We start from the raw sequence: 17,404 nt of genomic DNA, 5'->3' as shown, positions 1-17,404 counted from the left end.
CATGAAACTAAGTTTGGATATAATATGACGAAGACCAAATGTTGGACCAATTCGGTTGAACAGTTCGAGAGTTTTCATGCTCTCCGAGAGCCACATATGGTGGCATAGGGATTTTTTACACCTTTCGGGCAGTTTTCCCAAGAAATATGGACTTGCCCCTAAAAAAACTCTTAACGTCGTAATGGAGGTAGCGAGTGCAAATCGCTTCAACAAAAATCAAAGTGATTCGAGAGCAGGTCTTAAAGTGAACTTATCCGAAATTATGTGTGAGAGGTACCAGAAGGAGTAGACAAATATAGTCCATATTCGAACCTGATCTATATCTGGTAGATATATTAGGATGTGCAAAGTATGGTTATCGGTTACTCCCATCAACAGTTATCGTGCGCACAATTTTTTAGAACATTTTTTAACTTTTGTGGGGGAGGTTCCTGAAGGAGTGGACCGATATGGCTTATCTTCAAATTTAAACTATGTTTGGACAAAATATTACGAAGGCCACATTTTGGACCGAATCGGCAGATCCGTTCTAGAGTTATCTTGCGCTCCAACCACTACACACGGTGTCATAGGGGTTTTTTGCAACATTCATGCTATTTTCCCAGGAAGTATGGACTTGCCCCTAATGAAACTTATACCGTCGTATTGGGGGCAGTGAATACAAGTTGCTAAAACAAAAATCAAAGCGATTCGAAAGCAGGTCCTAAACTGAACTTATCCGAAATTTTGTGTGGGAGGTACAAGAAGGAGTGAGCCGATTGAGTCCATATTGAAATCTTATCTAAGTCTTGTCTAATCCATTATTTCAGTATAGTATATCCCAGTTTCTATTCTGTTTTATACCCCGGTTTTACTTAACTGGATTAACCCAGTGGGTTTGGATTTAAAATGTCAATTCCATAGCGCAAACGTCAATTAATCCTCTCGAAGTGGGTTAACCCGGCAAAAAACTCTAGTGTAACCGTACTAGGTATTAGGTTCATAGGTTTTAAGGACTGTTTCCTCCCCTGATTTTCATTATTCCTGACTGCAGCAACTTTTTTTATAAAAAATACTATTTTCTTACAGATTCCACAACATTCTGAATTGAAATTTGGCCTATTCAAATTATATTATTTTTATACATATGTACATATATTATTATTATAATTACTTAAAAAATCCTATCCTATACAACTTCAAATAACAATTTTATGCTCTAATACCTACATGTAACGTTTTTAAGTTATTTAATATTTATTACACAAAATTATGAAAAAAATCTATCGGCAACTGTACCTCTTTTTGTTTGTTCGTCAAACAAAAATATTTTATTAAATAAAAATAATATTAGTTGCATACATAAAATTTTTGAAATTGCTGCATTTTATGTTCTTGCTCTTGTGTCGTTTTCATGATCCTTTTAAAGGGCGCCATAATAAGTAACATCTGCTCATGAAACACCCACCCAAAACTGTAGTTACATCTTCTTGTTTTTTCTGTTTTGTTTCCTTATTTTGAGAAAAGTAAGAAGACCAAGGTCATTTACTTCATTTTTGTTGTTGTTGTTGGATTTAAAGGAAATTTTCTGTTGATGCAAAGACATTTGAAACAACAAAAGATGCACATTGCACGTGTTGATAATCTCTCTTCGTGTACATACCATTTAGGAAATTCTCATTTTCTTTATTAAATTATCCAAAGAAAAATACCTATACACACAATTGACAACAACAAAAACAACAATGCGGCTTAGTTTATTTTAGTTGACTCAAAAACTACACTCAAAAGATCATTACAATGGTTATCTTGCTCATTTCCGTTACAAAATGAATTCACTGAGAGAGAGAGAGAGAGAGAGAGAGGCTTAGCAACATATATTCGGCTCTTTCACACAGTGAATGTGTGTGTGTGTTTGTGCGTTACAAATCCGGTATTTTTAGAGAATGTGGGAGAAAGGAAATGTGGAAAATGAATGAAATGCCCGGAGAGAGTGGTAGAGTTGGGGTGTTTGTGAGTAATTACATTTACAAAAGCAATAGAAAAGGGGCTTGTTTTGTTTACAAAATACGGTATTACGAAATGGTGGTGGTTTTCGGAAAATTAGTATGGAGAGAGTGAGAGAGACTTAATATGCAGTAAAATTGTCATTTTATGTTTTAACTTGAATGTTTGGTAAAACATTCAAGGTCATTTTACTTTGACACTCATTGCAAAAATGTTTGGATTAGCTCTTCGTATTTAAAACTCTGCAATTCTACTAAAAAATAAATGAGAGAGAATGAGTTTTAGAGAGTAAACGTTTTATTTTGGTAAAATGTTCAAGGTCATTTATTTGTAAAATGCGGGATTAGCCATTTGTTTAGAAAATCTAAGAAAAATTATATGCAAGAGAGAGAGAGAGAGTTGTTAAATAGTAAAGATTTTATTTGCCGGTTGGGTATGAACCGCCGCCTTGATTACGTTTTTATTTTTTACTTATCCTATACTGCAAAAATTCTGAAATGAAAATTATTTACCATGAAATGACACTAAGATAGGTAGAATAAATACGAGAGAAGCACAATTTCCTTAATTAAGAGCCTATAGAACACACTTAGTTCAGGAAGGGTCTATAAAAGTACCTTACTTTTAGAAAGGGTCTATAGAAGCACCCTTTCCTTCAGGAAAGATCTATAAAAACTACCTTTCTTTCAGAAAGTATATATAGAAGCAACGTTTCTTTCAGAAAGGGTCTATAGAAGCACTCTTTCTTTCTTTCAAAATGGACTATAAAAGCACCCTTACTTTAAGAAAGAGTCTATAGAAGCACCCTTTTTCAGAAAGGAAGCAACCTTTACTTTAGTAAGGATATGTAGAAGCACACTTCTTTCAGGAAGGGTTTATAAAAGCGGCCTTTCTTTCAGAAAGAGTCTATAGAAGCAACCTTTCTTTCAAGAAGTGTCTATAGAAGTACCCTTTTCTTCAGAAAGGGTCTATCGAAACACCCTTTCTTTCAGAAAGGTTCTATCGAAACATCCTTTCTTTCAGGAAAGATCTATAAAAGCTACCTTTCTTTCAGAAAGGGTCTATAGAAGTATCTTTTCTTCCAGAAAGGGTCTATAGAAGTATCTTTTCTTCCAGAAAGGGTCTATAGAAGTAGCTTTTCTTCCAGAAAGGGTCTATAGAAGTAGCTTTTCTTCCAGAAAGGGGCTACAAAAGCACCCTTTATATAAGAAAGCGTCTATAGAAGCACCCTTTCTTTCATAGAAGCAAGCTTTCTTTCAGAAAAGGTCTATAGGAGCACTCTTTCTTCCAGAAAGGGTCTTTGGAAGCACCTTTTCTTTCTTCCAGAAAGGGTCTTTGGAAGCACCTTTTCTTTCAGAAAGGGTCTTTGGAAGCACCTTTTCTTTCAGAAAGGGTCTTTGGAAGCACCTTTTCCTTCAGAAAGGGTCTTTGGAAGCACCTTTTCTTTCAGAAGGGGTCTTTGGAAGCACCTTTTCTTTCAGAAAGGTTGTATAGAAGCACCCTTTTATTCAGACAGGTTGTATAGGAGCACCCTTTCTTTCAGGAAGGTTGTATAGAAGCACCCTTTCATTCAGAAAGGTTGTATAGAAGCACACTTTCTTTCAGAAAGTTTGTATAGAAGTACCCTTTCTTTCAGAAAAGCAGAAAAGCACTTTTTCTTTTAGAGAGGTTGTATAGAAGTACCTTTTCTTTCAGAAAAGTTGTATAGAAACAACCTTTTTTTCAGAAAGGATCTTTGGAAGCACCCTTTCTTTTAGAAAGGGTCTTTGGAAGCACCCTTTCTTTTAGAAAGGGTCTTTGGAAGCACCCTTTCTTTTAGAAAGGGTCTTTGGAAGCACCCTTTCTTTTAGAAAGGGTCTTTGGAAGCAACCTTTCTTTTAGAAAGGGTCTTTGGAAGCACCCTTTCTTTTAGAAAGGGTCTTTGGAAGCACCCTTTCTTTTAGAAAGGGTCTTTGGAAGCACCCTTTCTTTTAGAAAGGGTCTTTGGAAGCACCCTTTCTTTTAGAAAGGGTCTTTGGTAGCACCCTTTCTTTTAGAAAGGGTCTTTGGAAGCACCCTTTCTTTTAGAAATGGTCTTTGGAAGCACCCTTTCTTTTAGGAAGGGTCTTTGGAAGCACCCTTTGTTTCAGAAAGTGTCTTTGGAAGCACCCTTTGTTTCAGAAAGTGTCTTTGGAAGCACCCTTTGTTTCAGAAAGTGTCTTTGGAAGCACCCTTTGTTTCAGAAAGTGTCTTTGGAAGCACCCTTTGTTTCAGAAAGTGTCTTTGGAAGCACCCTTTGTTTCAGAAAGTGTCTTTGGAAGCACCCTTTGTTTCAGAAAGTGTCTTTGGAAGCACCCTTTGTTTCAGAAAGTGTCTTTGGAAGCACCCTTTCTTTCAGAAAGTGTCTTTGGAAGCACCCTTTCTTTCAGAAAGTGTCTTTGGAAGCACCCTTTCTTTCAGAAAGTGTCTTTGGAAGCACCCTTTCTTTCAGAAAGTGTCTTTGGAAGCACCCTTTCTATCAGAAAGTGTCTTTGGAAGCACCCTTTGTTTCAGAAAGTGTGTTTGGAAGCAGTCTTTGTTTCAGAAAGTGTCTTTGGAAGCACCCTTTCTTTCTGAAAGTGTCTTTGGAAGCACCCTTTCTTTCAGAAAGTGTCTTTGGAAGCACCCTTTCTTTCTGAAAGTGTCTTTGGAAGCACCCTTTCTTTCAGAAAGTGTCTTTGAAAGCACCCTTTCTTTCAGAAAGTGTCTTTGGAAGCACCCTTTCTTTCAGAAAGTGTCTTTGGAAGCACCCTTTCTTTCAGAAAGTGTCTTTGGAAGCACCCTTTCTTTCAGAAAGTGTCTTTGGAAGCACCCTTTCTTTCAGAAAGTGTCTTTGGAAGCACCCTTTCTTTCAGAAAGTGTCTTTGGAAGCACCCTTTCTTTCAAAAAGTGTCTTTGGAAGCACCCTTTCTTTCAGAAAGTGTCTTTGGAAGCACCCTTTCTTTCAGAAAGTGTCTTTGGAAGCACCCTTTCTTTCAGAAAGTGTCTTTGGAAGCACCCTTTCTTTCAGAAAGTGTCTTTGGAAGCACCCTTTCTTTCAGAAAGTGTCTTTGGAAGCACCCTTTCTTTCAGAAAGTGTCTTTGGAAGCACCCTTTCTTTCAGAAAGTGTCTTTGGAAGCACCCTTTATTTCGGAAAGGTTGAATAGAAGCACCCTTTCTTTTAGAAAGGTTGAATAGAAGCACCCTTTCTTTCAGAAAGGTTGTATAGAAGCACCCTTTCTCTTAGAAGGGTTGTATAGAAGCACCCTTTCTATCATAAATGTTGTATAGAAGCACCCTTTATTTTAGAAAGGTTGTATAGAAGCAACCTTTATTTTAGAAAGGTTGTATAGAAGCACCCTTTATTTTAGAAAGGTTGTATAGAAGCACCCTTTCTTTCAGAAAGGTTGTATAGAAGCACCCTTTCTTTCAGAAAGGGTCTTTGGAGGCACCATTTCATTTACAAAGGGTGTTTGGAAGCACCCTTTATTTCAGAAAGGGTCTTTGGAGGCACCTTTTCTTTCAGAAAGGGTCTTTGGAAGCACTATTTCTTTCAGAAAGGGTCTTTGGAAACACTCATTCTTTCAGAACGGTTGTATAGAAGCACCCTTTCTTTCAGAAAGCGTCTTTGGAAACACTCATTCTTTCAGAACGGTTGTATAGAAGCACCCTTTCTTTCAGAAAGATTGTACAGAAGCACCCTTTCTTTTAGATAGTGCCTTTGGAAGCACCCTTTCTTTCAGAATGTTTGTGTAGAAAGAAGTACCTTTTCTTCCAGAAAGTTTGTAAAGAATCACCCTTTCTTTCAAAAAAATTGTATAGAAGCACCCTTTCCTGCAGAAAGTTTGTATAGAAGAACCCTTTCTTTCTTCTATAAAAACTCCAAATCGCCCCCAAATAACTACACCTCTGCATATTCTACAAAATGCAAAAGAGGAGCCAAGAAAAAAAAACTTTTCAAAATAAAAAAACTATTTTGAAATTTTATTAATGTTTTCTTTTTTATTTGGTTTTTCTTCTTCTTCTGTGGGAATTGTAATTAAAAAGCGGAAAGAAAGCGTGTAAACAACGCAAATATTGTCATTTCGCAAAGAAATCTCACAAAATTTGAACGTATCTGCGGACTGCAAAATTTACATTTTCAAATGGAGAAAGACTGAATAATTTACAATTTTACTTAAATACGTCAAAAACGAATCTAAATCAAATATGGAAGGTATGTACAAAACAAAAAGAAAAACAACAAAATGAGGTATTTTAATAAAATGTTATTAGCCGGATTTTATATTAAATCCAAAAAGTATAGACGGACTTAATAGTTGAGAATATTAAATTGCAAAACTTCTTCTATATTTGCCAAACTAAAATTAATTTTTGAAATTCGTAGGTTGGATATTTCAAACAGACATGGGCATATGACACTTTTACAGGTGAATCTATTTTGTATTAGTATTTTCAAAGCATCAGTAAGGTTATTATTGGAATTCCGAGCATTAATGATCCATTTGTGAAATTCCTAATATAAACATTTAACCACATAACCTAAATCGTGATCCCTACACCTTTTCGACAGTTCATAGTTTAACCATTTAACCTTAATCTGTTTTATTATTTATTATTTCATGGCATATATACATACATATGTACATAGATATTTATTGATTACCCATCAACTTTGTATTACAAAACATTATTCTATGAGATATTAACACCGAGGAATGCGTGCCATTCTGCGATTGATTCCTGTTCAGGCAAGTGCGTGATATACCATTGATTTGATGATGGTGGTGTAAATTCTAATAATTCGAATTCACGTTGGTACGACGGAGGCCAATTAAACAACCATTAGCTTCCTTAGTGCAAGCGAATTTGTTATCCAAGCTATTGCGTTTGTTTTTACTTCGGTATTGAAAATCCATTTAGGCTTAGGTCATGGTAGCTGGTCCTGCGTTAGTTTCACATAACCTTCATTTCAGTTGTTTGTGTCAAGTTTCAGTGTAAACATCTTGTGTTAGAAATTCGCCGGGAAAGTAAAAGTGAACAAACAAAATGTTTTTAAAGAAATTAACCAAAGAGGAAAGGATAAAGTTAAGGGCTCAGCGCAAAGAAAGTCAATTGATACGAAATCGAGCTAAGCAGAGAGGTATGAAAGAGAAAACAAAACAAGTAAAAAAGTATCAGTCGGCTTTGAGATATACCCTCAGCCTGTGTGGATCGAAATACTTTTTTTTTCCAAAAAAAAAACGTATTGTTCAGGGGGGTTTTCAAAAATTTGGGCGTATGAACCGACAAAAGTATAGATAGGATTAAAGCTCAAAAATTTGAGGGGATAACGATACATATGGCTTTTTTTATCACAGTAGCCTACGAAAAACATAATATCGCTGTAAACAGGGCAACTAGGAAAACCTTCGGTAAAAATGTCCAAAGGATCCTCGAACAGACCCTTAACCACACAAAAATGTTGAACATTTGTGTGGGTGGTACCACAAGGATTGGACAGATAGGGCCCAAATTTGAACATAAACTAAGTTTCGACAATATTTAGAGATCCAAAGTTTGGACGAAATCGGTTGCTACGTCTATGAGAAATCGCGCGTACCATTTTAGCGAATATTTTCGACTTTTGTGGGGGAGGTATCGGAAGGAATGGACCTATAAGCACCACCTTCGAATTTCATCTAATATTCGAAGAAATATTATAATATCCAAAGTGTGGACGAACAGTATTCGGTTCGAGCACTCCAGCCACTACATATGGTGGCATATGGGTTTTTTACAACTTTCGGGCTGTTTTCTCAAGGAGTATGGACTTACCCCTGAAAAAAATTTTACTGTCGTAATTGAGGCAGCGAATGCAAGTTGTTTCAACAAAAAACAAAGTGATTCGAGAGCAGGTCTTAAAGTGAATTTATCGAAAATTTTGTGTGGGAGGTACCCGAAGGAGTGGATAAATATAGTCCATATTCGAACCTGATCTATATCTGGTAGATATATTAGGATGTGGACCAAATCGGTCACTCCCATCAAGAGTTATAGTGCGCACAATTTTTCCGAACATTTTTGAGATTTTGTGGGACAGGTTCCTGAAGGAGTGGACCGATATGGCTTATCTTCGAACTTAAACTAAGTTTGCACAAAATATTACGAAGGCTACTTTTTGGACCGAATCGGCAGATCCGTTCGAGAGTTATCTTGCGCTTCAACCACTACACACGGTGTCATAGGTTTTTTTTGTACCTTTCAGGCTATTTTCTCAGGAAGTATGGACTTGCCCCTGATGAAACTTATAGCATCGTATGGGGACAGTGAATACAAGTTGCTACAAAAATCAAAGTGATTCGATAGCAGGTCCCATACTGAACTTTTCTGAAATTTTGTGTGGGAGGTACCCGAAGGAGTGGACCGATTGAGTCCATATTGAAACCTCATCTAAGTCCGGTAGAAATTTCACGATGTGCAAAGTATGGACCAAATCGGTTACTTCCTTTAATAGTTATCGTGCGCACAAATTTTCCGAACATTTCCGAACTTTTGTGAGGGAGGTACCGGAACGAGTGGACCGATATAACCCGTCTTCGAACTTGAACTAAGTTTGGACAGAATATTAAGAAAGCCAAATTTTGGACCGAATCGGTTGATCCGTTCGAGAGTTATCGTGCGCTCCAGCAAGCCAGACAGACAGACGGACGGACATGGCTAATTCAACTCCAAATTGTCTTACATTCATAAAAGTCCTGTGGAAAGTCTTCTATCCATATAATACCCTTGAAAGGCCCTCTATTTATAGAAACCTGGAGGGCCTGCTATCAAACGAAGACCTTTGCAAGGTCTTTCTTCCAAAGGAGGCTTATGGAGGGTCTTCTATCTAAAGGAATCTGTGGAGGATTTTGGAAGTTTTTCTGCTTACAGAAGATCTTTGAAAGGTATTTCATCAACAGAAATCCATTAGGTAGTTTTCTTTCCATAGACCTTTGGAAGGTCTTCCACAGAAGATCATTAGACGTTCTTTTTTTCAGATAACAACTTTAGACCGTATTATATCCACAGAAGACCTTTTGAAGGTTCCACAAAAGGTCTTCTACACATATGGAAGATTTTCTATCTACAGAAGAGCTTTGAAATGTCTTCCATCAAAGAACCTGTGGAGGACCCTTAAACACAGAAAACCTTCGAGAGGTATTTTATACATAGAAGACCTTTGATATCCTTCTTTCCACAGAAGACCTTTAGAAAACCTTCTATCCATAGAGGACCTTTGGAAAATCCCTATATACAGAAGACCTTTGTGAGGTCTTCTACCCATAAAAGGCCTTCTGGACATAGAAGACCTTTGGCAGGTCTTCTACCCCTAGAAGATCTTCTTTACACAGAAGACCTTCGAAAGGTCTGCTATCCACAGAACACCTTTTGGAAGGTCTTCTTTACACAGAAGACTTTCGAAAGGTCTGCTATCCGCAAAAGACATTTAGAAGATCTTCTATCTACTGAAGGTCTTCTAGGTCCTCTTTGGAAGGTCTTCTATCCACAAAAGATCTTTGGAAGGCCTTGTATCTACAGAAGACTTTCGAAAGGTTTTCTATCCACAGAAGGCCTTTAGAAGGTCTTCTATCCATAAAAGAAGGTCGTCTGTCCGTTGAAGACCTTCGAAAGGTCTTCTATCCACAGAAGCCCTTGGAAAGGTTTTCTGTCCACACAAGACCTTTGAAAGGTCTTCTATATACAGAAGCCCTAGAAGGAGGGCGTTCTATCTACAAAATAACTTTGACAGGTCTTGTATCCACAGAATACCTTTTGGAAGGTCTTCATAACACAAAAGACCTTCGAAAGTTTTGATATCTGCAGAAGACCTTCGAAAGATCTGCCATCCGCAGAAGACCTTTAGGAGGTCTTCTATGTTCTGAAGGTCTTTTATCCACGGTTGGTCTTCTGTCCACAGAAGATCTTTGGAAGGCCTTGTATCTACAGAAGACTTTTGAAAGGTTTTCTATCCACAGAAGACCTTCGGAAGGTCTTCTATTCTTAAAAAACCTTTAAAAGGTCTTCTGTCCGTAGAAGACCTTTAAAAGGTCTTCTATTCCAAGAAGACCTATGGAAGGTCTTCTATCCACAGAAGCCCTAGGGTTTTCTGTCCACAGAAAACCTTTGAAAGGTCTTCTATATACAGAAGACCATTTGAAGGCCTTCTATTTACAGAATACCATTGGAAATTTTATTTTCCACAACATATCTTTGGAAGGTATTCTTTTTACAGCAGACCTTTGGACCTTTGAAAGCATTACAGAAGACTTATTGAGGTCTTTTATGGACAACAATGTGTGGTTTACTTTCTTTCTTCTTTGTTCTAATATACCTATTGAGGTCTTGAGGTCTTCTAATTAGTACAGAATACCTTTTGAGGTCTACTATTGACCACAGAAGATCTCGTAAGGTCTTCTAAGGACTTCTGAAGACCTCTTGAAGCCTTATTTGGGCTACAGAAGACCACTTGATGTTGGGAAATGACCTTTATTTTTTCTACAAAGGATTTTTGGAAGTTCTTCTATCCACAGAAGACGTTTAAACCTGTGTAAGGACTACAGAAGTCTTGTTGAGGTCTTTTATGGACTACAGTTCTCTGCATACCTGAGAATACCCACTGATGACTTCTGTGGCCAACAGAAGACCTCTTGAGGCCTTCTATGGGCTACAGACTTCCTTTTGAGCCTTCTATGGGTTACAGAAGGCTTCTTGGTGTTTTCTAGGGGGCTACAGAATACCTACTGGTGGCTTCTATTGTCAGCAGAAGACCTACTGATGGCTCAGAATACATTTTGAGCCTTCTATGGGTTACAGAAGGCCTTTTGGTGTTTTCTAGGGGACTACAGAATACCTACTACAGAATACCTACCTACTGATGGCTTGTGTGGCCAACAGAAGACCTCTTGAGGCCTTCTATGGGCTACATAATACCTTTTGAGCCTTCTATGGGTTACAGAAGGCCTTTTGGTGTTTTTTAGGGGACTACAGAATACTTACTGATGGCTTCTATGGTCAACAGAAGACCTACTGATGGCTTCTGATGGCTCAGAATACATTTTGAACCTTCCATGGGTTACAGAAGGCCTCCTGGTGTTTTCTATGAGACCTACTGATGACTTCTATGGTCAACAGAAGACCTCTTGAGGCCTTCTATGGGCTACATAATACCTTTTGAGCCTTCTATGGGTTACAGAAGGCCTTTTGGTGTTTTCTAGGGGACTACAGAATACCTACTACAGAATACCTACCTACTGATGGCTTGTGTGGCCAACAGAAGACCTCTTGAGGCCTTCTATGGGCTACATAATACCTTTTGAGCCTTCTATGGGTTACAGAAGGCCTTTTGGTGTTTTTTAGGGGACTACAGAATACTTACTGATGGCTTCTATGGTCAACAGAAGACCTACTGATGGCTTCTGATGGCTCAGAATACATTTTGAGCCTTCCATGGGTTACGGAAGGCCTCCTGATGTTTTCTATGGGACTACAGAATACCTACTGATGGCTTCTATGGTCAACAGAAGACCTCTTGTGGCCTTCTATGGGCTACGTAATACCTTTTGAGCCTACCGTGGGTTACAGAAGGCCTCTTGGTGTTTTCTAGGGGACTACAGAATACCTGCTGATGGCTTCTATGGTCAACAGAAGTTCTTTTGTGGTCTTCTGTGGGCTACAGAATATCTTTTGACCCTTCTATGGGTTACAGAAGGCCTCTTGGTGTTTTCTAGGGGACTACAGAATACCTACTGATGACTTCTGTGGCCAACAGAAGACCTCTTGAGGCCTTCTATGGGCTACAGACTACCTTTTGAGCCTTCTATGGGTTACAGAAGGCCTCTTGGTGTTTTCTAGGGGGCTACAGAATACCTACTGGTGGGTTCTATGGGCAACAGAAGACTTACTGATGGCTCAGAATACATTTTGAGCCTTCCATGGGTTACAGAAGGCCTCCTGGTGCTTTCTATGAGACCTGCTGATGACTTCTATGGTCAACAGAAGACCTCTTGAGGCCTTCTATGTGCTACATAATACCTTTTGAGCCTTCTATGGGTTACAGAAGGCCTTTTGGTATTTTTTAGGGGACTACAGAATACTTACTGATGGCTTCTATGGTCAACAGAAGAACTACTGATGGCTTCTGATGGCTCAAAATACATTTTGAGCCTTCCATGGGTTACAGAAGGCCTCCTGATGTTTTCTATGGGACTACAGAATACCTACTGATGGCTTCTATGGTCAACAGAAGACCTCTTGTTGCCTTCTATGGGCTACGGAATACCTTTTGAGCCTTCCATGGGTTACAGAAGGCCTCTTGGTGTTTTCTAGGGGGCTACAGAATACCTACTGATGACTTCAGTGGTCAACAGAACACCTCTTGTGGCCTTCTATGGGCTACAGAATACCGTTTGAGGTCTGGTATTGCCAATAGAAGACCTCTTAAAGTTGTCTGTGGACAACGGAAGCCTATTGACTTCTATTGAAAACAGAAGACCGCTTGAGGTCTTCGCAGACGTAAATAATATGAATAATTTAGAGATCTTCTATCCACAGGAGGTCTTCTATCCACAGGAGATTTTTGGAAGGTCTCCTATCCGCAGAAGGCATGTCATTTACAGAAAACCTATGGAATGACTTCCATCTACAGAGGATCTATAGAAGTTCTTCTATCCATAGGAGACCCTTAAAAGGTCGTCTTCTAGTCATGGAAGGTGTTAAGATGTTCTTCCACCCCTAGAAGACTTTTAGCAGAAGATTTTGCAAGGTTTTATATCCATAGAAGATCTTGGAAAGGTTCTGTGTAGTAGACCCTGGAAAGTCTTCTCCATAGTAAACCCTTGAAAGGTCTTTAAAGCTTACAATACCTTTAGACGGCCTTCTTTGTATAGATAACCCTAAGGCCTCGACACATAAGCGGCTGGCTTTCTGGCCTTTAGAGTCTCTTCCATCCTGGGAAGTTCTTTAGGAAATATCTACATATGTATGTTTCTCTTAAAAACCATCTCATGGACCTTATAAATGGCCAAGTAAAAATTTCCTCTCGAAAAAATGTGATCTTCAAGGCATGAGGAAGTTGTTTTATAAAAAAAACTCCTCCTACGGCCTGGGAGAGTTCTTTCCATAAAAATTACTGCAATTTGCTATTTTGAGAAATCAGATCAGTAAACTTCCAATTGGAATGGATGGGATCTTCTACACGCATAATGAATATCATTCTAATTAGACGAAATGAGATGCCAAACCGTTAAGATCTTTCCCTATGTGGTTTGTGTCTCCAATAAGTAGTACATGCTGTACTCGAGAGTTTCCGATAAGCAGTGTTGCCAATAAGACGTTTAGTGTTGCCAAAAGTTTAAAGGTTTTAACTTCAACCGTTATGCTTGGTTTACATTTACGAAATCCTCTCGATTTCAACTGTCAATTTCTTTGCGTATACGTCAAATGAAAACTCATATGAAATCCATTGGATTCCATTTGACGTTTATGCAATGGAATTGACAGTTGAAATCGAGTGGATTTCGTAAATGTAAACTTAGTATTACGCCATTAGTATAAACATATTAGCCACTCATCAGCGAGAAATATTCCACGAAGGTCTCATAAGAGAACAAGTAAGAACGGCGTTAAGTTCGGCCGGGCCGAACTTGTTATACCCTCCACCACAAGTTGTATTGAAGTAAAATGGAATAATTTGTTTCCTTTCGTGTATGAAGAAGACTTAATACTAAATTTCAGCAATTTCGGTAAAACAATGTGAGGCACCATTCTATGTGGGCTATTTCAAAACGTCGATTCATACCGACAAATTTCTTACGGAAAGTTTTTAGGCTCAAAGAAGACTAAATACCAAATTTCCTATATTTCGGTAAGAGAATTTGGCTAAAACTTAAAAAATACCGAAAATCAAGAAGTACGCTTCTATGGGGATATAGGAAGACGTGGACCTATACTGATAATACTCTTCTGGAATATTTTCTCTTGGAAGACGAAATAACGAATTTCAGCCATTTCGGTTGGATATTGACGTCGCAGTCTTCAGTATTACGAAAATCGGGAGGTACCGAAAATCGGGAGGTACATATTTCTGGCGAACAGTTTTATATCACATTGAAGACTAAATACCAAATTTCAGCCATTTTGGTGGAATATTGAACACCCAACCTTCAAAACACGAAAAATCGGGAGGTACCTTTCCATGGGGGCTATATAAAGGCGTGAACCTATACCGACAAATTTAAAGGGGAAGTTTGAGTACCCCCAACGAAGTCTAAATACCAAATTTCAGCCATGTCGAAGGAATATTGAAGCCACAACCTTCAAAATACCGAAATTCGGGAGGTACCGGCCTATGGGGGCTATATGAAGACATGGACCGACACCGACAAAATTCTGGGAGAAAGTTGTGTACCCCTAAAGAAGACTACGTGCCAAATTTCACCCATTTTGGTAGGATAATGAAGCTAAAACCTTCAAAATACCGAAAATCGGGAGGTACCGTTTTATGGGGGCTATAAGAAGGTGTGGACCGATACCAACAAAATTCTAGGGGAAAGTTTTATACCCCTAAAGAAGACTACGTACCAAATTTCAGCCATTTCGGTGTGATAATGAAGCGAAAACCTTCAAAATACCGAAAAACGGGAGGTACCGTTCTATGGGGGCTATATGAAGGTATGGACCGACACCGACCAAATTCTGGGAGAAAGTTGTGTACCCCTAAAGAAGACTACGTACCAAATTTCAGCCATTTTGGTAGGATAATGAAGCTAAAACCTTCAAAATACCGAAAATCGGGAGGTACCGTTCTATGGGGGCTATATGAAGGTGTGGACCGATACCGACAAAATTCTAGGGGAAAGTTTAATACTCCTAAAGAAGACTACGTACCAAATTTCAGCCATTTCGGTGTGATAATGAAGCGAAAACCTTCAAAATACCGAAAAACGGGAGGTGCCGTTCTATGGGGGCTATATGAAGGTATGGACCGGCACCGACAAAATTCTGGAAGAAAGTTTTGTACCTCTAAAGAAGACTACGTACCAAATTTCAGCCATTTCGGTGTGATAATGAAGCTAAAACCTTAAAAAGACCGAAAATCGGGAGGTACCGTTCTATGGGGGCTATATCAAAACGTGGACCGATATATCCCATTTTCAATACCAACCATCCTGCATGTAATAGCAACTTCTGTACCAAATTTTGACTCTCTATCTTTAAAATTGCGAGCTGTATCTTGATTTCAACAGACAGACGGACGGACTGACGGACGGACGGACGGACAGACGGACAAGGTCAAATCGACATAGAATTTTATGCTGATCAATAATATATATACTTTATAGGGTCTCCGACGAATATTTCGATGTGTTACAAACGGAATGACAAATTTAATTATACCCTCCATATGGTGGAGGGTATAAAAAGGGAGACTTCTTGCATATCAATTACACTGAGAGCTTCTCCCCTCACTCTGTTGAAAACTTTGACGTGTACACAAAAATATTTATTGCAAAAGTATTCCCTTCCATTTCCAGGCTTCATTTATGTTGTCAATCCCCCGGAAATTCCCCGTGTAGCATTTGGTTCAAGTTTAGAACGGGTAACTTTACCCCTAAGGGGACCATGTTTAACATCGTTTATGCGTCAACATCAGGGAGATGTTTTCTTGAGTCCTGGACCAGCGACAAGAGTGGATGAGAGAGATTTTTTGGAATTAAAGGTAAGACCTGAGATTTCTTAGAACTACAAAAATATTTGAGGAAATTTTTTATAGTGGCCTTCAAAATTGGGCTATTCGGCATTTGCCAGTAAAACACCACGACTCTTGGGTCCCTCAAATGCCAATATGCCATGTGTGGGTAGCTATGATGTGGAGACAAGGAAACCCTTAGGAGAAGCAGCCAAACCTTTTAATACGGGGGCGGCAAGAAGAGAAAATGAGAGATTTCTAACACCAGCGTGAGTAAAAACGTTTTAATGGGTTATTGTTTTTAAAATTCTTTAACTTAAAGTGAATTAGAATTATTTGCTTGTATCAAAGCAGCCATTATTTTATTCGAAAGTATTCTATTTGAATAATCCATTAAGAAATTTCATTTACACCTGCTTTTCAGCCCCTCAACTTATCCGCACCACGTAGCACGACCACAATTGCGCATATCATCAGCATTTGGCAGTCGGCGCAAAATACTTCCTGCCATCAAGGTGATCTGCAGCCCCTTAAATGTAGCCAAGTGTCATAAATGTGAACAGATCCCGAGAGGAGATTATTGGCATGATTTTAATACGGAATTGGATCTTTGCCGCCCATGTATGCATAAAATTGAAAATGATTTGAAGCGTTGTTCTTCTACCGAGTTACAACGCATGCGTTTGCGCCGAGAATTTGCCGATTTTGAAAAAGTTCGTTATTGTGATTTCTATCACGATCATGGAGGGACATTGGCAGCTGTTCAAAATTTGCCACAACGGATCTATAAAATGAAAATTACTAAAGAAAATTATTTGTCATTGTATTTGTGATGGGAATAAAGAGAAAAGGGAATACAAGGGAATAAATGAAGTCTTGCGGATTATCAAAGCAATAATATTGGAGAGAAGATTTTTATAACACCATCTGTACTTCAAAATTTAATCTTATGTTGGACAAGATTTGTTGTGGAAGATAATTTTATGAGCATACTTAGAGGGGGAATATTTGAATAAAACTAAATAGATAACTTCAAAAAGGAGTTGCGACATTCAAACCTTGCCCCAACAAGTCTATGAAACGAAAATTGCTTAAGAAAAATATGTGAAGAGGATAAGCAGAAGAGAATATGTGTCAACGAGGTATTCAGAAACCTCGATATTGAAAAATTCCATTTTGGAATGACTATAAGTTAGTAGGTTTGAAGGATATTAACGCCATCTTTATTTCAAATTTAACCTTATATTGAATAAAAGGACCACAAGAAGAAGATCCGACTTTCAAAGATTGCAACAACAGACTTATAAAATAAAAATTACTAAATAAAATTATTTATTTAATTAATTCTCTTTCGCGTTGAGTTGTTATGCCCCAAGAGGTACATTGAAAAATTAGAAGTCTATCGAAGTCCCACACATCCCACAATTAATTATTTATTATATATGAAACGAGAATAAAGAGAAGGGAATATGTGAGTATAAACTAGGTCTTCCGGAACATTGAACTAAAAAATAAATTATTGGAATAGATTTTTGCAATAGTGTTGTCGAGATTCGAAGGATGCTAGAACGTCATCTATACTTCAAATGTGACCATGTATATAACAAGGTGTTTTAAATAGATAAATTGATGAGCATACTTTGAGGGGGAATATTTAAATCCCAGCAAATTGTTCGTTGCCAAAGATGCTATTCACACTTGGGTGCAAGTTA

At 38.2% G+C, this 17,404-nt stretch overlaps 1 protein-coding gene across 2 annotated transcripts; it reads left to right on the top strand.

Moving 5' to 3' along the window:
* Window positions 1–5,984: 5,984 nt before the first annotated feature.
* On the top strand, window positions 5,985–16,561 carry LOC141405776 (uncharacterized). 2 transcript variants are annotated; one of them, XM_073990472.1, is made up of 4 exons: window positions 5,985–6,200; window positions 15,538–15,722; window positions 15,777–15,961; window positions 16,117–16,561. In XM_073990472.1, the coding sequence occupies exons 1-4, from the start codon at window positions 6,194–6,196 to the stop codon at window positions 16,523–16,525; spliced, it is 786 nt and encodes a 261-aa protein (XP_073846573.1). In that variant the 5' UTR covers window positions 5,985–6,193; the 3' UTR covers window positions 16,526–16,561. The 2 variants fall into 2 exon arrangements, with proteins under 2 accessions (XP_073846573.1, XP_073846572.1); XM_073990471.1 differs by lacking the exon at window positions 5,985–6,200 and adding an exon at window positions 6,924–7,127.
* The last annotated feature ends 843 nt before the right edge of the window (window positions 16,562–17,404 follow it).

This window comes from Musca autumnalis, unplaced genomic scaffold (assembly GCF_047663935.1).
Source record: "Musca autumnalis isolate F117 unplaced genomic scaffold, ASM4766393v1 scaffold_5, whole genome shotgun sequence".
Taxonomy (NCBI): domain Eukaryota; kingdom Metazoa; phylum Arthropoda; class Insecta; order Diptera; family Muscidae; genus Musca; species Musca autumnalis.
This window is presented reverse-complemented; position numbering and strand designations above follow the sequence as displayed.

Excerpts from the sequence above, each read along its gene's own strand:
- LOC141405776 (XM_073990471.1), top strand. The coding sequence starts at position 7,034 with ATGTTTTTAAAGAAATTAACCAAAGAGGAAAGGATAAAGTTAAGGGCT. Across the intron at positions 15,723-15,776 it reads GAGATTTTTTGGAATTAAAG|TGGCCTTCAAAATTGGGCTA; the intron begins GTAAGACCTGAG and ends AATTTTTTATAG. Across the intron at positions 15,962-16,116 it reads GAGAGATTTCTAACACCAGC|CCCCTCAACTTATCCGCACC; the intron begins GTGAGTAAAAAC and ends CCTGCTTTTCAG.